Source organism: Muscardinus avellanarius, assembly GCF_963383645.1.
Source record: "Muscardinus avellanarius genome assembly, chromosome: 17".
Classification (NCBI taxonomy): Eukaryota; Metazoa; Chordata; class Mammalia; order Rodentia; family Gliridae; genus Muscardinus; species Muscardinus avellanarius.
Window position 1 is genome coordinate 40897822 of NC_137803.1, and position 24791 is coordinate 40922612.

At 41.4% G+C, this 24791-nt stretch overlaps 1 protein-coding gene across 3 annotated transcripts in view; it reads right to left on the reverse strand.

Annotated features, from left to right (window-relative positions):
* Positions 1 to 24791, reverse strand: part of MAPRE2 (microtubule associated protein RP/EB family member 2) — a gene marked incomplete at both ends in the record, with an annotated part of 159507 nt that overhangs the window by 79102 nt on the left and 55614 nt on the right. Inside the window, one exon of one of the 3 annotated variants that reach the window (XM_080714792.1) lies at positions 12052 to 12170. The exons of 1 other annotated variant lie outside the window; for it this stretch is intronic. In XM_080714792.1, the coding sequence (XP_080570918.1) occupies positions 12052 to 12170 (119 nt within the window). Of the gene's footprint in view, positions 1 to 12051; positions 12171 to 24791 lie in introns of those variants that run through there. One more of the 3 variants, XM_080714794.1, reaches the window with a different exon arrangement.

The following is a 24791-nucleotide window of genomic DNA, read 5'->3' on the forward strand; positions in this document are numbered from 1 at the left end:
TTATTTATTTATTTATTTATTTTTGGTGGTACTTGGGGTTGAACCCAGAGGCTTTCTACCTCCAGGCTATACCCTCAGACCTATTTTATATTTTATTTGGAAACAGGGTCTCACTAAGTTGCTGAGAGCCTCACTAAAGTAGCTGAGGCTGGCTTCAAACCTGTGCAATCCTCCTGTCTCAGCCTCCCAAGCGTGGGGATTGCAAGCGTGCACCACCACGCTCGGCTTATTTTTAATTTTTAAACAGGGTCTTGCTAGGTTACTAAGAGTCCTGCTAAGGGGCTGAGACTTGCCTTGAACTTGTGATTCTCCTGTCTCTGCCTCCCAAGTTCTGGGGTTACAGGCATGTACTACCATATCGGGCTTCTAGCTTTTAGAAATAAGAAAAAGAGTTGGATACTTCACCAAAGAAGACCTGTTCTAACATCATTAGTCATCAGGAAAATAGAAATTAAAAAATCAAATGAGATATCGCTACACACCCATAAAGATAGCCAAAACTTAAAAGACTGAAAATACCAAGTACTGCCAAGGATGTGAACTAGAGCTCTCACACTTTGCTGACAGACATGTAAGATGGTACAACCACCTTGAACATAAGTTAAATACCAGCCATATGATCCAATCATTCTACTTTTAGATATTCACCCCAGAAAAATATCCCCACAAAGATTTGTACATGAATATTCATTGAAGCTTTATTCATGACTGCTAAAAACTGGAAACAAGTTAAATATTCATCAACTGCTAAATGAATAAACAAAATTTGGTATTGCCATATGATGGAATAATACTTAGCAATAAAGAGAAATGACCTACAGATGGACTCAGTATAGAAGAATCACTAACTCATTATGCCAAGTCAAAACTAGCTGTCAAATACTACGGAATGCACTCAGCATAACTCCATTTACATAAAATGGAATATAATATGTAAAGGCAGAAAGTAAGTAAGTGGTGCCTGGGGCTGTGGGAGGAAGAGATATGGACTGAGAAGGCTACGGGAATTAGGGGAGTGCTGGGAACGTCCTGTACCTATGATGACTTCAGGTAGTACATTACCCAAACTCACTAATCATGTGTTTCAAATGAATCCAGTTTACTGTACATAAATTAATTCTTAATAAGTCAACGAGGGGGACAAGACTACGGTATAATTGGTTTGAATGTTTCCACAACCAACTTGAATTTTTAACAAACATTTTCTGTGCCAAGCATCATACTGGGTACATAAGACACAAGTGTTACCGATTACTACAAAGCCAGAATAAAAGAGTAGAATTAAACTACTCTTTTTTTTTGGGGGGGGGGTCTGGGGATGGAACCCAGGGGCATTTGACCTCCGAGCTACACCCCCTGCCCTATGTTTTATTCTTTATTTTGAAACAGGGTCTCACTAAGTTGCAGAGGGCCTCACTAAATAGCTGAGGCTGTCCGCAAACCGTGATCCTACAGTCTCATCCTCCCAAATGCTGGGATTACAAGCATGTGCCACCACGCCCAGCTAGAATTAAACTACAAGCAATAACACTAGTATATTCTTTATAAAATTTGTTTAGCACCAAGCACCACTTGGGGTACTTTATGTTCTATATCTCATTGAATCCACATAAGAACCTTGTGAACTAACTTAGTGCTATTATTATTTCCATATGCACAGTGGGAAAAGGAGGCTTAGAGAAGCTAAAAAAAAAAAAAAAATCTGCCCTAGATCATAGCAGCAAAAGAGGTACCAGGTGGTCTAGGTCATCCTTTCCATCTAGAGCAAGTCTTGACGAGGAGTCGAGGAAGCAGCCATACACTCATGGCACAGGCTGGAAACTGGTTCCCTGTATCCCTGTGAACATCTAAAAGTCAGGTGGAATGAAAGTACTGTCTGTCTACCAGAAATTCCAGAGGGAAAAAATATTAGCTTTCCCAACACTAAACCTGCTTCTTAACTTACTGTGCATTCCAAGCTCCAGTAAGAAATTTGGGAGACCTGGTTGGTCCCATTCTTCCTGTCCCTTGAGCCCCAGGCCCAGGCTCACACAGCACCTAGCATTTTCTTCTTCCCTTGTAGAATAACTGTTAGAAGGGCAGGTTTACTCTACCCAAGGAAGAGAGCAAAAGATATGGGCGTCTGATACTTTCACCCAAAAAACCCTCACTCTCCTCCAAGCTGTATGTGCCTGCCCCCACCTCCATCAGTGACCCTGCCTTCTACTTCCTCCTTTTCTAGCAGAGACATTCAGGTCACAAGTTCCACAGCCTCCATTTCACCACTGCTGACAGTGATCCTACAGCAAGCATAATGTATGTGAAGCCCTCCTGTCCTTCATTTTTCCTTAATCAGCCAGTCCCTCTGGAGTCCATGCAGAGGTCACTCAGACCATGGGTGAGGAGGCTGCCCTAGAGTACAGTGAATGCTGATAACTGGCTTCCTGGTGTCATTGCGGGATGGGGGTGTGTAGTGACCGAAGGGCAGACTCCGTTCCTGAACTGCCCTAAGGCAGGAGGTTAGGCCGGCCGGGGGAGAACAGAGGCCTGCAGTTAAGGGTGGCTAAAACATGGCAATCACCTGTAATCTCACTGTGAGGGCTCTGCACAGTACCTAACAAACAGCAGGTCTCAAGAAATGAGAAGAAAACAAAACTGCAAAAAGGGATATTATTAAATAATCCTCAGAGAGGATTACTGTGAGTTAGTGTAAGATTCATGGAGCATACTAAGCAGGCTGGATACATCACCAAAACCAACACAGACCATACCAGTGTGTGCTGGAGAAAACGAAACAAACCGTGGAAGAGGGCTTGCTAGCTAAGTGTGAAACCTCAAGGGCTACACGAGGCAGATGCTGGAAGAGAACGCTTCATCTGTGACTTGTGATGCTTCCACACAAGAATGGGACTTGCATTAGGCACATGCTTAATATCCTCCAGGTAACTTCAATAAGTCAATGGATACTTCAAGATGTTTTCTAACATATTTAACATGTAAAACTCATTAAAGATCAAACTCATTTAAATTTTAAATTCATGCTATTAAAGTGCTAAATGACATGCCACCAATCGATTAGGTGATGTATTCACAGAGTTCTAATTTTTATAAAAAAGCACATGGTAACTAATCTACTCAGTTCTTAACCTTATGAGCTTATAGTCTTTCAGTTTCTCCATGCTTATCAAGTAAATACAAAGCTATAGTCTCATTTTCCTATTTACATATAAGTCAGCAAACAGTATTGTACTATTTTTAACCGAGTGATGGTCAATACATATATCATAAAAATTGAGGGATCAAAATAGGTAAGCCTTTTACTTTTCCTCAAGAGACTTTCTGTAAGGGAGAAGGGAGCTTCTTGCCACAAAAGTCATTCAACAATGACCAAATCTGCACCTCAAGACTATTTTAATGAACCACATACAGAGGTCACCACAGGGTACACAGCACCCCCAACAGTTTTTACTTACATGTTCTGAACGCTTCTGAAAATTACAGGAGTGGTAATTTTGATCTTACCAATTATAAGCACAATAATCACAAATGAAATTTTATTAAGACAACTGAACCAACCGAAGACTTCTGAACTTACAAAAGCCACACTCCAAAAAAAAAGACACACTGGGAGCCCCAAGGCCAGGTGAGGGGCATCTTGGTCTCTTGGGTCCCCTCCCCCCAGGCACCCTCTCCAGCTGCTCCCCAGGCCCTGAAGTGTCCTTCCAGAAGGGCTGGGTGTTTATGTATATTCCAAGGGAACAGTAAGGAACTCAGTAAGGTTGCTGGATGAAGAATGTTGATTAAAATTTTAATATAACAGTAATTGTGTTAAATCCAACAGTGGAAATTTAAAAAAAAAATTACATTATCACCAAGCAGAAAACATGTTTTGGCATTCCAAAAAGGGAGTAGACAGCAAGCAGGAAGAAGGGAAGTCCCCCTCCCCCACCTTTGATACTAGGGATTGAAACAGGTGCATTCTACCTTGTTGAGCTACACTCCCAGCCCCTTTTATTTTTTGTTTTGAAACAGGGTCTCACTAGGTTGCTTAGTGAATGTCTAAGTTGCCAAGGCTGGTCTCAAACCTGTGATCCCTCCCATCACTGACCCTATTTTTTGTAGTTCCATTTTTCTCCTGATTTGTGGGGCATCAAATGCAAACCCTGCCAGGAATCATGGAGGGCTCCTAATTGAAGGCCATCACTGTTCACAATCAGAGTATAACTATGAATACATGAAGCTGCCCAGAGATGTCAATGCCTCTGGCATTTCTGACAAATTACCTTCCAGGTCTATGCCAGGAAGGGTAGACTAAAACTGTCAAGAACAAGGAACTAACATCTTTAAAGGAAAACAAAACAGCACTACTTCGAGGAAAAATGAAATAGGATTACAGAAATCTAAAGTGCAAGCTGGGAGTGGTGGCACATGCTTGTAATCCCAGGATTTGGGAAGCTAAAACAGGAGGATTGAAGGTTCCTGGCCACCTCAGCTACTTAGTGAGGCCCTCTGCAACTTAGTGAGACCCTGTTTCAAAATAAAAATAAAAATATAAGGCTGAGGGAGTAGCTCAAAAGTAGAACACCCCTGGGGTCTATCCCCAGTACCCCCCCCACACACAAAGAAACCTAAAGTGCACCTCCCATAAAGAGCACTGTCCCTTTATGCTTATGCAACCATAACTGCACAATTAAAATTTGTGTCTCCATAAGTCTAACTGCCTTATGAAATGTTACAGATAGCCAACATATCTTTAGGAAGTACAGTGCTAATACCAAACTACATGTTGGAAAAAGATCCCAAGTTTATAGATTTGCACCAATGCCTATGTGCACACATGCACACGCACTCAATGTATTCTTCCCTCTTCAATCTCTTACTCTATTCTTTTTCTGTTCCAAAGTCACGACTGAAATCAGATTCTTTTAGAACTGTTATTCTACGTGCCAGAACCAAGCAAGCAAGGACTAGAAACAAGACGGACCAAGCTCTTACTTAGCGAGATTTCTCAGAAAGGACACACAGCATCATTAAGGGCTGCCATCAACTTGATTATCCTATGTCACCAATTTCTGCTTCTTTAGAAAAAAAAAATAATGCTTTAAGAAAGTCTGTCCTGGTTCAAGTGAGCAAATCCTGATTGGCCTGGGGAGATTTAACACATACAAGTGTTTCTTCTTCTTTTTTAAGTAAACTCTTAAGAAATTATTTCTTAGTGGCCTATAAAACTCTGCTCAATCTTTATCTCATTAATGATTTATTTTCATTAAGATAAAGAATTATCTTTGAAGATGTGTTCAGCAAAAACACATTTAGGAGAAATTTCTTTGATTCATTAAAGCAAAAGTCATATAGCATGCACCACCACTCCAGGCATACATATATATATATATATATATATATATATATATATATATATATATATATATGTATATTCTTATTTTGCCTGTGTGAACTGTAAGTTTCCATTTTGGAAGGATTCTTTCAATGTCATAATAAACACTAAGGTTCAGAAACATCAAGATAAACAACCAATTTTAAAATGAGCTATAAAGCCGGGCGTGGTGGCGCACACACGTAATCCCAGCATTCGGGAGGCTAAGACTGGAGGATTGTGTTCGCGGACAGCCTCAGCTACTTGGTGAGGCCCTCTGCAACTCAGTGAGACCCTGTTTCAAAATAAAGAATAAAAAATAGGGCAGAGGGTGTAGCTTGGAGTTCAAATGCCCCTGGGTTCCATCCCCAGACCCCCAAAATAAAATAAAATAAGCTATAAAACACAGTTCATAGGAATATATAGAGAGTATTACACATGAAAAGGGCTTACTGAAATAATGTTTAGCATATTGACCAAGTATGAAATATTCAATTTAGTATTAAAGTATTAGCTGAAAGATAGGCTACAGTCAAGAAGAATGAAACTATTCTAACATATTTCATTGTAGGAAGATACTTTTCACATTTTCACAGGAGAGGTACACACAAATTTGTCCTTTAAAGTGAATTGACAAAATTTAGAAATAAAACACATGACCCAGGGTAAGCGCTCCAGTCCATTTCAAGGGCTGCCATCAAGGTGATTCCTTCTAAGTGGGAGGACCTGGCCCGAGAGTCATACAAAATGTTCTGAGCATTGATCAGCCACTTCTGTACAACTCAGGGCACTAAATGGGGGAGGGGGGGGTTACCAGATACCCCGCTGAGTTTGGGAGGATCAGAATTGTGTAAGTGCTCACACTACTAGCTAGCAAGTGGGCCTCTGCGAATACACAAGCCACTTTCTGACCTACGCACCTGTCCAGTTCATTGCTTCCACTCAGGGAGAGGCACCCTCAGCCAAGGCACATCCATCTCCCTTGTCCTGATCCCTGCAGAGTAGGGTCCTCGAGTTCTCTCACAGCATGTTAAGCACTCCATAAGTAATTCTGGACCCCACAGAGTCGGGCACTGGTGGACTCCATTTTCCTTTTAACTCTCATTTCAAAACAGGAGATCCATTCCAGCACAGCTGTTTCCATTCTTCTGGTTGGTGGGCAATGAGTTTACAGGTTTCCTATTTCCATGTTCCTACTCCCCTGCCTGCCTTTCATTGCTCCCGCCTTATTTCCACCACTGCTCAGCAAGCACGCACCTGGCCAGACCTATGAAAATTCTGTCTGACTCTAAAGCCTACACTCTTTTCACCAGTATATTTGGTTTCCCACAGTGACCTTTTGCTTCCTACAGCATATTGGCCTTGAGGATATCTTCTTACTTTGAGTCACCATGGGCTCAGGAAATGCAAACCACTTTGGCTATCAGACTAAGCAAAATATTGACAGCAATGTAGATTTGCTACAGAATGAGCTGTTTATACCTCTGACTTCACTAGAACTCCAGGTCCTTGAAGGGGCATCTGGCGCAGATCTTGGCCAGAGTATACTCTCAAAAGTGCACTCAATTAATTCTCTGATCCAAATGGAATATATAGGCAATCTCAACATTCTCCTACTCTGTTCCATTATTCTAAGGGATTATTCACTGGAATTTCAACAGGTCTCCAAAAGACAAAAAAGATACTATACAAGGAAGCCAATCTTTGAATCCCAGAGGCCAATCATCCACCACTGCTTTGCTAAGATCGTGCACTTTCGATAGATACCAGAACATCTATAGGGGTGAACCTCGCCCTAAGGGCATGAACATCACAATACCATCTCATTCACAGAAGCTCTGATAAAAGACCCTGAAAAGAAGTTCCAAGGTTGGGGCACCTAAGAAAGCATCAAGTAATCCTCTGACTTCTACCAACACTAAGAAAAATATTAGAGACCAAATCATATTTTCAAAAATCTCCTTTGGCCATATTAAACCTAATCGGTACCAATGCATACATAATAGAGACACGTGAAAGTAGACTTGAAATGTCTATAGCTACTATTTGGAAGGATGTGACCTAAAATCTACATTCTGTTAAAAGTGAACCATGTTTCAATTGTGTCTACTGAATAGAACAACCTTTCACAACTCCATCGTTTCTGTGTCTACTCCAACGATATTCTCCCTTGTTTTCCTCATTTTTAGCCAGGCGTGGTGGCACACGCTCATAATCCCAGTATTTGGGAGGCTGAGACAGGAGGATGGCGATTCGAGGACTACCTCAGCAACTTAGTGAGGCCCTCTGCAATTCAGTGAGACCCTGTTTCAAATAAAGAATAAAAAAAAAATAGGGCTGGGGGGGGGTATAGATAGAGGTAGAATAACCCTGGGTTTCATCCTCAGTACTGTCAAAAAAAAAAGCTCATTTTAAAAAATTAGTAGCATACACCTGTAATCCAAATACTTGGGAGGTTGAGACAAGAGGATTACAGGTTTGAGGCCAGCTTCAGCAACTTATTAAGACCCTCTTTCCAAATTAAAAAAAAATAAAATAAAAAGGGCTGGAGATAAAATTTGGAGGTAAAACGTCCCTGAGTTCAATCCCCAGTACCTTCCCCCAAATGGAAAAGCCTAATGCTTTAGGCCAACATTTTAGACTTACATTTTAGTTTTGACTTGCTTTACAGTCCAATTCCTGGGGCCAAGTAATTTTTTTTTAAATATTCAGAAACATACATGACTGTAGTTCATTTTGAAATAGTCCTCCAGCCTTATACATTCATTCTCAAAAGCCTGGAGTATGCAAACAAAGATGTGGTAAGCAGAGGGCCAGTTAATAAATCTCATTTCCCACCAGCATCTGATGGAACGGAGCTACGGGGAGTAGTCACTCTAGGGAGAACCCGAGCACAACTCATTCACTCTGTGAATTAAACAGTGTCGCCTCAGATGGCCCTTATATTTATTTTTTAAGCAGCTCCTAAAATGCATGCATTTCTAATATATGCTCCTGAATGTAGAGAGGGAGCTGAGGCTAGGACCTGGTGATACACCGCAGCAGACGTGAGCGGTGGGGACGAGCACGCGGCTCCACACAGCCATTTCTGCACTTGCTCTTTAATTGAAATCACTAATGCAGGGGTAATTTTACAAAAGAAACTTGCTGCTCTAATCCAAGTGCACATGATTTTCCATGATGATTTACCACTTATTCTACGCCAGGCTGTGAAAATGGGCTCTGTTTACACTAATGGATACCTGGGTCACGAGATCTGGGTCAGGATCCACATCTGACTTTTATTTGTGAGCAATTGGTACAAATGCTATAAAAAAAAAAAAAAACAAAAAAAAAAACAGAAGAACGACTGCTTGCTCATTAGCAGGGCCTGGGGCACCGTCCTGTTCTCTGGTTGTTCTCTGTCCTGCACTGCCTGCAAGGTGAGGTGTGTTCTGAGATTCTGACAGCTCCAGACAGAGTCCCTTTTCAGTAATAATGTCCTTCTATCCATATTTACATAGTTCTTGTGTGTGTGTGTGGGGGGGGTACCGGGGATTGAACCCAGAGGCATTCTATTTCTCAGCTACACCCCCAGCCCTTTTATTAATATTTTGTTTGGAAAGAGGATCTCACTAGGTTGCTAAGTCTCACTATGCTGAGGCTAGTCTCCAACCTGCAACCCTCTGTCTCCCAAGGGGTTGCGGGCTTGCACCACCACACCTGGCTATGTAGCTCTTTTAAGAAGTTGTTTTAAATGTTTGAAGCTAACCTCACAACATCTCCATAAGAATGTGATATCTTTATATTGAGCAAGCAAAAGTTAAAAAAAAAAAAAAGCCTAAAAGAACTTCTGGGATCCTACCTAGCAATCAATAAAAAGGCCATGATCAGAATTATCTCTGGCCCAGAGACTTGGGCTCACCCAGGCCTCCAAAGGACACCATAGAGAACTTCCAAGCACATCTCATTGTTGAGGGCTCTCCTGAACCTACAGCCAAAGCAAAACTTTTAATTGGTTAAATTTCAACTATGACGCGGGGCGTGGTGGTGCACGCTTGTAATCCCCACATTTGGGAGGCGGAGACAAAAGGATCACTCAGGTTCGAAGCCAGCCTTGCTGGCATTAGAGACCCTGTTTCCAAAAATATATATATAAAATAGGTCTGGGAGTGTAGCCCGGAGGTAGAAGGGTTTCCAGGTACCCCAGTACCACCAAAAAAAACCCCAAACAAACAAACAAAAAATTCAACTGTGGTTTTCAAATTGCCTTCCAAATTTCATCAAAAGTAAGTGATAGTTGTAGTATATTTATCATCTACTTTGAAAGAGAAGCAGACCAAGTATGTCTGTCCCCAAGTACACCTTTTGTATAATATAATAAATTTGGAGGCTTCTTTCTCCATGTAACCTATGGCATCTCATACCATAGCATCCAGAAACTACTACATAAGATGCAAATGCAACGATACTCTCAGTGATTTAAAAATTTTTTCAGTCATATCACTATTAAAATTCAGGTTTTGTTTTTTTACATAATTTCAGGTACCATCATAAGGACATAGCAAGCAAACTGGAAATAATCCAGGAAATAGAAATAATAACTCAGAGTGAATTTGAAAAGTAAATACAATCACATTATAAGTAATAAGTTATAATAAGAAATTAATATTTATATTTAACCTTTCTTTTCTTTTTTTTTTTTTGTGTGTGTGTGTTACTTGAATGCCTGGGGCATTCTACCTCAAGAGCTACATCCCCAGCCCTTTAAAAAAATTTTGTTGTTGTTTTGTAACTGAATTTCAATAGGTTGCTGAGAGTTTCACTATTTGCTGAGGCTGTTCTTGAACCTGTGATCCTCCAGTCTCAGCCTCCCAAGTACTGGGATTTCAGATACATGTCACCACACCCAGCTAGTATTTAACCTTTCTGTCAAATGATTTTCCATTGCCATTTCAAATTAGTTCATATGAGTAATAAAATCCAACCAGGCAACTTCCTTTGGCCCACATGGTAAAATTTGAACTCCATTTTAAAAGCAACTGCTACCAAGATATTAAATCATTTAGGAAATGAGGGCTTTGAATTTATTACCTATGAGAAGAGTTCATACGCATGTGTTGTAAAAGCAAAATCAAGTTTTGTTTTTTAATTCTATTTTTAGATTTGGGGATATTCACAGAGCAGCAGAAAGCTAGAGAGATAAGGAGAGAAGGGGCCCAGGGTTCCAATCACAGTGTCTCTAAAAGGAGAGTCCTAGAAGTTGTGGGCCGATTTTGGTTTACATTAAGAGAATAACGAGCACTTGAAATCTGTAAGGATGCCATGTCGACACATTCATTGGAACCAGAAGGCATGAGATTTTGGTGACCTCATGGGCACAGCCAAAATTAACTCCAAGTATTTATGTAACTGCCAGAGATGACAGGGCAAAGGTTGCTTATAATTTTTTTTTGGTCAACAAATTGGGCACGTCTTCGATCAAAGAGAAAGGGAGTGCTGTACTCTTCGCCCTATTTTATAATACACAACATTGATATACACAGAAAATCTATCTTATGGTATTATGTACCAACCGAATGTTTAGATGAATGCTTAAAAATCAAGGGTTGTTTCCTGTTTCTCACTAGCTGAGAGGATGCGCTCTGGAGGTATGTGTGCTCTGCTTCAAAGCAAAAGCATTGTTAGTGGTTATCAAGGTAGCATTTAAAAATAACTACCCGGGTACAAAAGAACTTCAGAGGAAATATGACTGAGGCTATCAGTCTCTCTCTAAGTCTGGCCTTGAGCTGCCTAAGACCCTAGCTGCATTCTCCATTACATTGTTATCCTTATCAAACAATGCAAACAATTTTAATGAGCTTATCTACAGGAACATATTGCCAGATATGTTAATGTAAAAATGATGCCAACCATACAGGCCAAGTCATTAATCAAAAGGCTCACAAAACAATAACCAAGATCATTCCCATCCTCAAATCAGACCTCAGCAAAATACCAGGAATTACCTTTCTACTGTAAATAAGGAGGAAGGGCTCCCCCACCCATGCCGAAGCCTTAAACTCCTAAGAAAATGCATAGCAGCGCCCAGGTTTTTGTCAGGTTTATTGCAGTCTGGTCTCTTTCTAATAAACAGAGGGTTTGATGGAGAAATTTTTGGTGAATGTTTGACACTGTGACCTCTGCTGTCAATCCTTGCACCAATCAGCGAGCAGAATTCTTACAAAGCTCCATCAATCTGGCGGTTTAACACAGACTGCAGCTTAATCTAGAGGATTCCATCTTTCCTGCACACTCTCCAGGTTAAGCGCTAACGTTTTTTTTTTTCCCCCTTGCCATCCACCCATTTGTTTTCCGCCTTTAGGCACAGCTATCTAATGGCTCCTTTAAAATATAAAAAGGAAGGAGGAAAGGAAGTGCTACAACCCGTCTCCCTTTGAAGACAGAGGGAAATAGCATGCATTTCTTTCAGTGTGGAAGGAAAGAGATGGAGGGAGACCCCTCGCAGGCAGCGAACCTATTCACAAAATGCTTTCCATCTGCAATCGTGAAGCCTCCATGCAGACCCTATATGACACATGGAGACAGATACCGAAGGGTCCAAGGCATGTCTGCACCCCGGGTTGCAGGCAGAGTCTGCTCCATTATATAACCGGCGGCATTTAGCGCGCCCCCACAGGGTCCCTGGCCCCGCGCCGCCCGGGTGCCGTCCCCATTACCTGTAGGAACGCTCCCCGCGCACTGTGTGCTTCCGGAAAGGAATGATGGTCCCGTTATCCTGGATGATGTCGTTGTTGTTCTCGCCATTTGGGGACAGGGTTTGGGTCGGCCCAGGCATTGGCGCACTCCCCAAAGAGGGAACAAACCGCTGTGGGCTGGCTGGTGAGGAAGGCGGCTGCGTCTTCCCGCTCGCTCGGCTGCTCCGTGCGCGGTCCGTGCCTCCGCCTGCTCGCCCGCCGGCTCCGCTGCTCGCTCCCGCCCCGCCCCGCCCTCCTGCGCCCCGCCCTCCGGCTGCTGACGTCACGCGCCCGCCCAGCCCGGGTCACGTGGCCGGCCGGTCGCCACGACAACCCGCTAACTCATCACCTCGCCTCAATTCACACAGGGCCGCGGCGTGACCACGCCGGCGGCTCCAGGCAGGCACCGGGCAGGCCTACATCTGGCACGTAAAAACCCCAGGCCGCCCCGCAGCCCCCCTCACAGACTCGCCGCGGCTGAAAACCAGCTCTTCCTCTAACCATTTCCTCTCCGACCCGTGCTCCTCTGCAGCTGTGTACACAAAAGAAGGGCTCAGGCAAAGGGGCGTGGGGGACCCTTTAACTCCTTCAATACCAAATTCTTAGGCCATCGAAATTCAACTTGGTCCTGTTTCAGGAAAAATCCAAAAAGACCTAGTGGCCAGCTTCTAGAAAAGGTATCTGACTAAAGGGGTTAAAATTTCTAGCTTCCTCCCCCACTCGCCAAAGCAGCAGCCTCCTTTAAGCAAGAGGGGAAAAAATGCCACCGAGAACCTAGAAAGAGCTGTATTTTCTTCTAATCAATGTAGCCTTTACTGTAATGATGTGAGCATTAAAGATTGCAAATTAAGAGATTTTTCTGTATGAAAGAATCCTCAAAGGGGGCTTTTAAAGTAATAAAAAGCAACCCCATCATTTTATTGTATCAGGGTTACCCAAGACCTCAGTTCCAATTCTTTATACTGCGTCCTGATAAAGATCATTGATTCCTTGCCATTTCTTTTATTTCCCTATGAATTAAAGTGATGACCCCGATTAGCATTTGGAAGCTCTCAAATTCAAGCTGTTGTGTATTACTGCAATATAGTTTTCAAACACACACTGCCCAGGAGTCAAGCATATCTATGTTATCCCACTTAATGAGTAAATTAGTGTGGTTTAAGTAAATTGCTGAAGGTCACCGAGGAAGTAGTGAACTGGAAACTCCAAGGGAGGTGCTTTCATTAATATGATCAGGTATTAGTGATTGAGGTAAAAATCAAGCACTTAGCTGGTATGGTGGTACCTGCCTGTAATCCTAATACCTGGGAGGCTAAGAAAAGAGATTGGCAGATTTGAGGACAGCCTCAGAAATTTAGTAAAGTCCCTCAGCAATTTAGCAAGACCCTTTTTGAAAATAAATATATATAAGCCGGGCATGGTGGCGCACGCTTGTAATCCCCGCTCTTGGGAGGCGGAGAGAGGAGGATCACGCTGGCTTAAGAGACCCTGTTTCCAAATAAAAATATAAAATAGGTCTGGGAGTGAAGCCTGGAGGTAGAAGGGTTTCCAGGAACCCCAGTACCACCAAAGGAAAAAAAAAAAAAAGAAAGAAAATAAATATACAGAGAGAGCTGGGGAGGGAGGTAGAGCTTGGAAATAAAATGCCTCTGGATACAATCTCTAGGACAAAAAAAAAAATAGAATCAAGTAAGTTTAGGTGCACTCTGAATAGATCTCCTCCACTGTGTGCAGTGTTCTCCTTCAAAGTGAAGAGAATTTTAAAATCATTTTCTTATCAGAAGTGGTGTCTGTACTTTCATGGGGTGGGAAGGGAATACAAATTGAGTGTGAAAGACACATGAACCGGCATAAATATATGTGGTAGAAAGTACGAAGCTGTGCACCAGTCCGTTTAATCATTGTGTGCTTTTATTAGCTTCATCATTTTGTGATACAGATATTAAAACAAGTAAAAACTCTGTCACTCTTGAATATTCTCCAGCATGTGTCCTTGGTTATAAGTTATTTATGGTATCAAGCTTCTGGAATTGGAATCAAATGTTTCATAACCCAGATGGTAATGATAATCTCAAACTAGGGAGCCCTTTTTTTCTATTTTATACTCTCCTTTTGACCTATTATTTTAATAATTTTATTTTCTGCTTCTCCACTGAGTTTATGGTGCACAAGTTGATTTCTTTATCTACATCTCTGTGCACATGAGATTTTTTTCATATAATAATCTAATTCCACCCTATAACAAGGTACACATAAAAATCTAAGTATGAGAGATATACACCTTAGCCTGGCATGGTGGCACATAACCTGTAATCCCAGTACTTAAGAGACTGAGACAGAGTGGTTGCAGGTTCAAGACCAGCCTTAGCAACCTAGTGAGACTTTCAGCAACCTAGCAAGACCCTATTTTAAAACAAAAAGGGTGAGTGGGAGGTGTTTTTCAGAGGCCAAATGCCTCTGGGGTCAATCCTCAACCCCCACCCCCCCCAAAAAAAAGGGAGAGGAGAGAGGAGAGAGAGACCAAGACTCAAATAAGGAGCCAAGGGGGCTTGAGAGTGTAGTCATTGCCACAGAGATCCATGCTTCCTCTTACTATTTCTGTTACTTGACCCCCCTGCTGTTAATTTCCTTACTAATTTGTTTCATTTCACAAAAACTTCCCCTTTCTTCTCTGAGGATAGTCTAAAATTGAAAGGCACACTCTACAAATCAAATGTTCAATGTTTTTAAGGCATGCCAGCTCAGTTTGGGTTCTTTAGTTATAGCTTACTTTTCCACAATCCCATTCTTAAGTAACACATGGCACATAAGTGATGTTATCAACAAAGACTAAATTCGTCAAAATGTGAATATATAGTTTATTAGCTATTCCAATTAATTTTGAGAGAATACTGCCACTTTGTTTTCAGGTTGTTCATGAAGGAGGGATGGTGACCAAGTATTTGTTGGGCGGAAAGGGGGTAGGGTAGTGAGACAGGTGAGAGAGGTATGTAAGCGCCCTTGTAAATCTCCCTCTCCATCTGCTCTGAGCCACACTACTATAAAGGGACCAAGAGAGCCCCAGAGACCAGTGATTACCCTCCGAGATGCGGGGGCGACTGGGGTAATAATTTGAAAATATTAAGCAGATGTGTTTTCATTCCTGTCCCCATAAATCAGGTTACCTGGCAGCCATTCTCCACTTTAACCCTGGGGAAAAGGGGAGGGCAAATTCCATTCTGGGAAGGAGGAGAATATGCTGTAGGGAAAGCCCAGAAAAGGCAGGAAGAGGGAGGGGAGAGCCCACCCTTTTCAGCCCCAACTGAATGTAGGGAAAACAGGATAAAGGTAGGAAAAAGTAGGGTCTACTGTCTGCAGGTCCCCAGGCTCATGTCCTGGAAGGGAGATATTAACGAGGCTGAAGACAAAGCCAAACCTAAGGACTCGTTTGTCTCATTTTGCATTTGAGAATCTAGGAAGCAACCACTTTGAAAGAAAGTTTCAGAAACACTCTCCCTCCCCACTCCAGGTGCAGTGAAGAGCTCCCAGGCAACCCCTGCACAGTAAAGACTGAGCAGTGCCTTGGTATGGTTAGAGAGACGAAAAGGTTTCAGTTTTACTCTCTAAAACGTAGAAATATGACTTATCCAGAAGTCTATCTGTCCTGGAGGGGGTAAGCAGGAGGTTGAGTGGTGGTGCTGTCAGAGACCTGGGTTGGTGGTCCTGATGGTGGTGATGCCATCATAGCAGGGGAAATGGGATATTTAACCTAGGTCCATGAGAGAGAGCTTTTAGATTAGAGCCCAAAAGAGAAATAGCCAGTTCTGAGGAAGGCACAGAGTGGCAGGGAGTGATGGTATCTGAAGGGCTCAGCATAGGAACAGAATGCCTATTGAGGGGGGCAGAACAGCTACTCCCCAGCAGATTCCGTGCAAACCTAAGGACCAGCATGAGACCAGAAGGCTTACTCTCTTCCACCCTTTGCATTTCTTCAAGCCCAACCCCTACTCTATCCTCCAGATACCATCTTGCAGAGGGACTGGGGAGAAGGATACCTAAAAGACTGAATATAGCTGGGTGTGGTGGTGCACACTTGTAATTTCAGTACTCAGGAGGCTGAGACAGGAGTATAGCAGGTTCAAGGCCAGCCTCAGCTACTTAGGCCCACCACAACTTAGTGAGTCAAACCTTGTTTTAAAATAAAAATTTTAAAATAAGGCTGGGGATATAGCTTGGAGGTAGAGTGCCCTTGGGTTCAATCCCTAATACCACAAAATAAATAAGTAAATAAATACATACATACAGAAAGACCAAATATTCATTCACTCCAGAGGTGGAGCCATCCAAAGATAACAAAGTTTGAAGAATTCTATTACTGTGAGCTGGTAAGTTTAAAATTGTTTCTGGTTCTCCAGCCACTAACAGGATAAGGAGCATTACCCAGATTATAGGGGGGAAGAAAACAAAGCTAAAACGTTCTTGTACATCTAACTGTGGAGTAAGGTTTTGTCTTAGGCACGAGTGTACCTAAAATTGTTTTCAGATAACTATCCCACCTCTTTAATTGTTGTGGAAAAATGGTTCCTCTCGTTAGGCATTCTGGTTAAAGTGGGAGTTCTGGAATCATATAGGCTTGACTTCGCTGCTGCCTGGCTATGTGATTTTGGCAATTGTTTTACATCTCTAAGATTTAATTTCCTCATCTATAGCATGGATGTAATAACACCAGTGTCACAGTGTGTCTGTGGGCATTTAAAATAACCCAGCAGCAAACAGATAGCAATTCCTCATAGTGGTAGATGTTATTTTAAAAGAATATGTTAAGCATGCCCTAAAATGTCCATTCACTCAATTAACACTTATAACTGGCCTTCTTATATACTAGGAGCTAGTAAAACAAGAAGAAAACTCTTTAAGTTCTGACCTTGAGGAATTCCAGAGTTGTGGGTAAGCAAGGTAAATATAATTGGCAATTCTTGTTTAAATATAAGTACTATAATGGTAAAATCATATAGATGAGCACCAAACTCAGGAAACTGGAATGTAGGGCTGAAAAGTCCCCATGACTTGGATACCTGATAACAACAGCAACCTTTCTTGTTTACTCCCTATGCACCACACAGAATTAAGTTCCCTTAGGGAGGAAGCTTCAGCTGTTTTGTCCATGGCTACATCTGTAGTTAGGAGAACAGGATCTGGCAGGTAGGAAGCACTAAGTGTATATAGAACTTAATCATTTCTTTAACAAATGTTTGATTTGATTCTTATAACAACCATAATGAGGAAATTAAGGCTCAAAGGAGAGAAGTAACTTGTCCAAAAAAGAGAAGTAACTTGTCCAGAATTGGTTATTTGGGCTTAGAAGCCCAAAAGTTCACATGGCTATCCATTAGGCTATGTGGTTATTTCAAAGAGAACTGGAAGTGCAGAGGGAAGATAATGCTTAGGAACAGAAGTAGAGAAGGGTGTAATGTCTTCGGTAAACAGCAGGCTCCTTAGTATGGATGGAGAGCAGAGTATACAGTGGCGGGAGACAGGACGAGGAGCAAGAGGGGAGAAAGCTGTTACAGAAGCTAAGGAGCTTGACTTTAGCTCTGAAGGTGATCTGAAACTAGGAAGTGCTGTGTGAAAGGAACTTATGGTAATATTTGCATGTCAAGAAGGTATGATCCTGGCAACAGGATAGACAGTATGTTGAAGAAGATCAAGATGAGTCAAAAAGTGCAGACCTCAACTAAGACAGAGGTTATAGAGTAATAGGAAGAAAAACACAAATCTGTGATATTCTGAGGGTATAGCTGTTAGGACCTGGTGGTCAACTGGATGTGCTCATGGTCGGGGGAGTTAAGGATGGGTTATGAAGGAGGAAGAGACATCTCAAGTAGATCTCAAGTTTATGGCTTGGGTGACCAAGAGGATAATGGTATCATTTATCAAGCTTAGTATTACAGATTAAATTGTTCTTTTGGAAGAAAGGTTCTCATGATGTGCTCTGAATGTAGAGAAATGCTTATAGGAGATCCTTGTGGCCAATGGATTTCACATGTAGTGGGTATTCATTAAGTATTTGTTGAATAAGGGAGTATATGGGTCTTGATCTTATAAGACATGTTTGATGCAGAGGTCCATATTATCTGGAAGTAATTAAAACAGAAGTAATCAATAAAGCTCCTCATTTAAGGAGAAAGACAAGACCTGAGATGGAACTCTTTAATTTCTGAGTGAAAAAAAAAGAAATGTGTAAAAAGAGATTGTGAGAGAGTTTGCATAGGGGAGCAAGTCACAAAAGTAGTTATTTTAATGGGCCCAGGGGAGAGGCAGGTTTCACTGGGAGGGAAAGGTCTCTGGGACCAAGTGTCACAGAAAGTTTAAATGAGATAAGGGCAAAGGAGTGTTTACTCAATTTGGTAAGTTGTTCTCAAAGACACTTTTAAGAGGCTGATTTTAGATCGAATACATTAATGATTACCAAAGGAAAAAAATATTTCAACAAGTTTGAGAACAACAATTCTATGCAAAACCATGAATTTTCTGACTAAACCAAGATATTCAAGGAAGAAGGAAGTACTAGATCAAGGGTCACATATATAGTAGCAGCATAATGTGAATTCATAAATATTTGTACTAAAATGTTTCCAGCAATGACGAAAGAGGCTGATGTGTTAATTAATGAGCATCTGATGAGCCCATTCTATCTTTGAATCCCCATTTTAGTGGAGTCAGGACCTGTCCCCCAAAGGGAAAAATAATTAAATGCATGTTTGGAGAGAAAGATTTCAAAGACAGACCCAGAGAAAAAAGAGACAGAGGCATGAAAACAACAGCTAAATAAAAAACCATGAGCTAGTCCAGGCAAAGGGGTCCTATTAAGGAAGACTGGACTGAACCCCAATCTATATTTTGATTTTCAAAATTCTTAGGGTATAGTACAATTACTATCATTTAGACAACATCAGTAGTGTATTAAAAGAATCATTATCTCTCTGCTTTTCCGATGTAGGAGGTTCATCTAGAAAAGGGATTTTTAGCCCAGCATGGTGGTGCATGCTTGTAATCCCAGCATGTGGAAGGCTGAGACCGGAGGATCGTGGTTTGGGGATAGCCTCAGCTACTTGGTGAGGCCTTCTGCAACTTAGTGAGACCTTGTTTCAAAATAAAGAATAAAAAAATAGGGCTGGGGGTGTAGCTCAGAGGTCAAATGCCCCTGGGTTCCATCTCCAGTATAGCAAAAAAGAAGAAAAAAAGAAAGAAAGAAAAAAGAAAAAAAAAGAAAAAAAGGAATTTTTACATTCCCTTTTAAGAAATTCAAAATAGAACCGCAGAAAGGATATGAACTCACTAGCCAGTTCTGGATGTTAATCTTCATTCCATCCCAGAAGCACCTATTCATCAAGAATGCCATTTCCAGGTTAAAATGTGTTCATTGAAGCTGATAATCATTGCTGTCAAAGACATTCACAGCTGTCACACCACCTCAGATGGGGACTTCCTGAGATCATTATCACCTTCCAATACAGACAGAAGATCCCACTTAGCAGTCACCTTGGCTGCCCTGGAACAAGTCACTTCTCCCATGTGTCTGTCCTATGATATTTTCCAGTGGAGAATGATAGATATGGGTTATCAATATAAAATACTTTCCACACCCCAAATAACAGCAGGAAATAAGTATAAGATTGGACAGACAGTGGTATTGGCCCTGAAGTCACATCAGAAAAATATCAGAAATGTGTTTGAGATTGGTCCTTGCTTACTTCCTTTAACCGAGAGACATAGGAAGATTTTATTAGCTCTTCCTCTGATCTGATGAAAATTTTATGATATGTATATGTCTCCTGGATTTAAGTAATAACACTTTATTTGATAAAAGTTGATGAATAGTGTTTTCTCTCAGATGAAGAAAGCTATCTTCAGAACCAATTTATACTGGTATGTCCTTCCATTACTGACTTCTGAGGTTACTTGTCTTTGCATGTTATGTATTGGTCCCATTGATACTTATCTGACATGCTTAGAAGCCATAGTTTTGCCAATCTCTGAATATTTGCTAGCAAAATGACAAGGGTTCAGTAATGTCAAACACAAACTATGCCATTGCATAAGATAATATTTCTCTGTGTGATGGAATTTATTTTTTAATTTGTGTTCCCTTAGATTTTCACAATCATGGATTTCATTTTGGGGAATAACTCACAGATCATGATGTGAATTCAGTTTAAAAACACTCAGAGCATTTTGATTTCTGTAATCATCCTATCAAATCTGTACAATGTGAGATTTCAGTCTATTAAATAAAAACATGCTTTTGAATTTTACCATCTGGTTAAATTTAGGAGCTTTAAATATGTTTTCCATAAAAATACAATGTGCTAAATGTTATAATTGGAGAATGTACTAAATATCACAAGAACACAGAAATTAACTGTGCCTAGGGAAACTAGGAAAAACTTCACTAGCTTAATAATATTTGAAGTAGAGCTCAATTATTCACTCCCCTATTTATTGAGCATTTTCTGTGTGTTAAGAATAATTCTAGGCCTTGGTGATATAAAAATTAACAAAATAAGCTGGGTGTTGTAGGGCACACTTGTAATCTCAGTATTGGGGGGGGGCTGAGACAAGAGGATGGCAGGTTCAAGGTCAGCCTCAGCAACTTAGCAAGACCCCCCAACAATTAGTGAGACCCTGCTTCAAAAATTACAAAATAAAAAGGGCTGTGGATATAGCTTGGAGGTAGAATTCTCCTGGGTTCAATCCCAGTACCAAAACAAAATTTAAAAAAAGAAAAAAGAAAGATGGAAAAGAAAATAGAAGAGGAAAGAGAAAAATAAAAGAAAGAAATTAATAAAATAGACGAAACTTTCTTCCTTTGTGGAACTTTACACTTGAGGATATGAGTGTATATTTGATGGGGTGAAGAAAAAGGCAAGTGAAGAAAGAAAAGTGAATTATACACCATGTCAGATGGTAGTAAACTCTACAGGAAAAATAAAGCAGGGAAGGGGGAGAAAGAGTAAAGCAAGGAGGGTGTTCTAATTTTTTTTTTTCTTGGTGGTACTGAGTTTCCTGGAAGCCCTTCTACCTCTGGGCTATACTCCCAGACCTATTTTATACTTTTTTTAAAAAAAATTTTGGAAACAGGGTCTCTTAAGCCAGCGCAGCTGACTTTGAACCTGCGCGATCCTCCTGTCTCTGCCTCCCAAGCGTGGGATTACAAGCGTGCGCCACCACGCCCGGCTTGAAGGGTGTTCTAATTTTAATTGGAGTGACCATGGCAAACATTTCAACGATTCTAGAATGATATTTAATCAATGACCTGGGAGAGGTGAAGAAAACAGCCATGGCAGATATTAGAAAGAAGAACGTTCATCCAGGCATGGTAATATAAGTGTATAATTCTAGTGCTTGGAAGGTTGAGACGGGAGGATCACAGGATGGAGACCAGCTTCAGTAACCTAGCAAAACACTGCTTCAAAATAAGAAAAGTTACAAAGGGCTGTTGGTGTAGCTTGGTAGTAGACTACCCAGTACCACACATACATATACCAGAAAAAAAAAGAAGGAAGGAAAAAGTAAGTAAGTAAGTTAGTTCCAGGCAGAGACAACAGCAAGTGGGGAGACTGTGAGGGGAGCATGACTTAAGGGCAATAAGGAAGGTGTGCCGGGAAGAGTGAGTATGCCCTGCAAGGAGCAGGGACAGAGCTGTAGGAGATGAAGTCGGTAAGATCACAGAGGGATCAGTGTGCAGGCTGATTTAAAACCAAAGTCAGAAACCATTCATTTGTAGTAGCATTAGTAGTATCAGCACAGATGGGGAATATTCTCTAATCACAGTGAAAGCAACACCTAATATTTGAGTACTTTTAATGAACCAAACTCTATGTGTTACTTAAGTGCGTATTTTAATTCTCAAAGAAATGTATGAGAAAGAAGCTACATCCCATTGTCAGAGGAGGTGAGTAGTTATATACCTTAACCAGGTTACTAGCCAGGCGGTGCTTAAGCTGGGCATGAACACACCTGCCAGATGTCACAGGCGTCATTCTCCTTTGCTAGTCAGCTGGCCCTCTGCTAGGGTCTGACTGACCTGGGGAGCAGCAAGGAGGAGAGAGGGCAAAGCAGAACTAGCACAAAGGCAGGTCCCTGTAGGTGCAAGGAAGCAAAGCCAGGAAGGGCTGAGGGAGGACAGGCTGCACGGGAGAGCAGTATTCATGGAATGAGTGAGGAGAATAGAGAATAGGAATCATAAGTTATGGACAAGGAAAAGGGAAGGAGCCGGAGGAAGGAACACGAGGATTTGAGGTTAGCAGTATATGTGAATGATAGAAAAATAACTTCCTTACCCTTATTTATAGTGAGAAACTTTTATTTCTGATTAAGCCTCAACTAGAAAGTCCATATCTTTAATGCCTTTTGGAGGGAAAGGAGACCCAGGCATTTTTTTGTATTTATATTCAAAGCTAAAATCTGTTTTCATTTTCACTGTGCCAAGACTGTTACAACTCAACCATGCAGCGACAGACATGGACTGTTTGGATGTTCTCACTAAAATGGGACCGTGCCCAAATGTATGAAATTCCTTTATTTCCTTCTATTTTATTTCCATGGTAAAATAAACTACATCTTGATGAAGTGTCTGGGTAGGAAAACTAAAGAAGCAGAAAAGGCACCCTGTGCTTAATTGGGTGACAAAAGAAATGAAGAGACTTTAAAGTACCACTAATATATCAGACATCTTCCAGAAGACTCAGATGCTTTCCAGAGATTTCAAATGTCAACTGAACTATTGGGCTTTATTGCTTAATTTGATGTTGCAATGTTCAATCTGAGTGAAGAGACTCCTTCATATAAACACAGAGCCAGGAGAGGGTGGGGAACAATAGCTCTATCAGGTACCAGAAGTCTCCAGAGTTTCAGAGCCACTTAGAACCCAGGCCATCAAGTGGCAAGCAGGGACACTGGGAGGGAGGGTCTTCTGAGCCCCGGGCTTCTTGGTCAAGCCTGGTGTGCGCTGCAGAAGAGCTATGACTCGCAGATGGCTCCCCTACAGCGTGTCAAGAGAACATGAGGCCTGCAGCTGGAAAGCAGTGTGAGTAATGGAAGAGAAATCCCCCAATTACTGATCTCATCCAAATAAAATGGAAAAAAATTAGAGCATCTTACTTCATTAGGAAAAAAAAAAGAATGCAACTGGAAATCATGAAGACTAAGTTTCCACTGAAAATGTTTTAATTAGAGCTTCCATTTTGTTTCCTCATAAAAAATGTTTTAATTAGAGCTTAGAATGCCAAGTATCTTCCTGTCCTCAATTCACATTCACTCAGCAACTATAAGATATGATGGGCATGAGGGGTCCAACTACAGAGTATAGCGCACAAAAACAACATGAGCCACCTTCAAGAAACTTCCATATGCTGGGCGTGGTGGTGCACACTTGTAATCCCAGTACTTGGGAGGCTGAGACTGAAGGGTTGCAGATTTGCAGACAACCTCAGCTTCTTAGGCTCTCTGCAACGTAGTGAGACCCTGTTTCGAAATAAAGAATAAAAACTAGAGCTAGGGGTGTAGCTTGGAGGTAGAATGCTTTTGGGTTTAATACCCAGCAAACAACAAAAAAAGAAGATTTCATTTAACTTCTGAATAAAGGAATCAGGCCCCTAGGGGACCCAAAGGGACCTTAGGCTCAACAACATAGAGGGAGATCCAATGAGCCCATCGGTCAGCTGACAGAATCATTTCTTGGAATTAACTTGTCTACACAGACCATCTGTATACCCTTCCCTTCCCCTTGCCATTTCTTGAGGAAGGGGCACATCAACTTTCAAGGGAGCAACAGAATCATTCTGAGAGGTAATGTCATGTAGTGTAAAAACCATGCAGAGTGCATATGATTCTCAGCTCCTCCTCCTGGGGAATAGCCTTTCAAGTCTTGTCTTTCTAGAGGGGCTTGTCAACTATAATATTCTATCCTCCTGGCTCTATGGGTTGGTTAAGATGTAGGCCTATGACCAAAGCCAGGAGGATCATGGTTCACAGACAGCCTCATGTACTTAGTGAGGCCCTTTGCAACTCAGTGAGACTCTGTTTCAAAATAAAGAATAAAAAATAGGGCTGGGAGTGTAGGTCAGAGGTAGAATGCCCCTGGGTTCCATCCCTAGTACTGCAAAAAAAAAAATTGTATTGTCTCATGACTCTGGAGGTTTACTGGGTTCATTTATACCACTATTGTCAGAAGATGGCTGACTACTGAAGTCATTTTAAAAAATATTTTTGTTGGTGCATTGTGATTATACAACATAGTGAGATTCAAAGTTACAACATAGATTTAGAGTGATACATTTATAAGTACACACAGCACTTGGTACATTTCCCTCTGCATCCCACTCTGCTATCCCTGCTTACCTCCCCGCACATGTTAATGAGATTGGTAGTGATACCTTCATATATGGACATAGCTTATTTGAATTATTCCCTTCACCAGTCTCATGACAGGTGACTGACATTTTGGCTTGGACCTCAGCTGGGGCTATGGCTGGGACACCTATGCACACTTTCTCACAAAGCCTGTATTCTCTTACATCATGGCAATGGGATTCCAAGAATGACTGTCCCTAAAGAGCAGGCAGAAGATCATAGCAGTTTAAAAACATAGTCATATATGAAATTACCAAAGCCAATCTCAATATCACATAAGGGAAGAGGAGGGAGTAAGGAGGAAGCTGGGGGGAAGCTTACCAAGTACT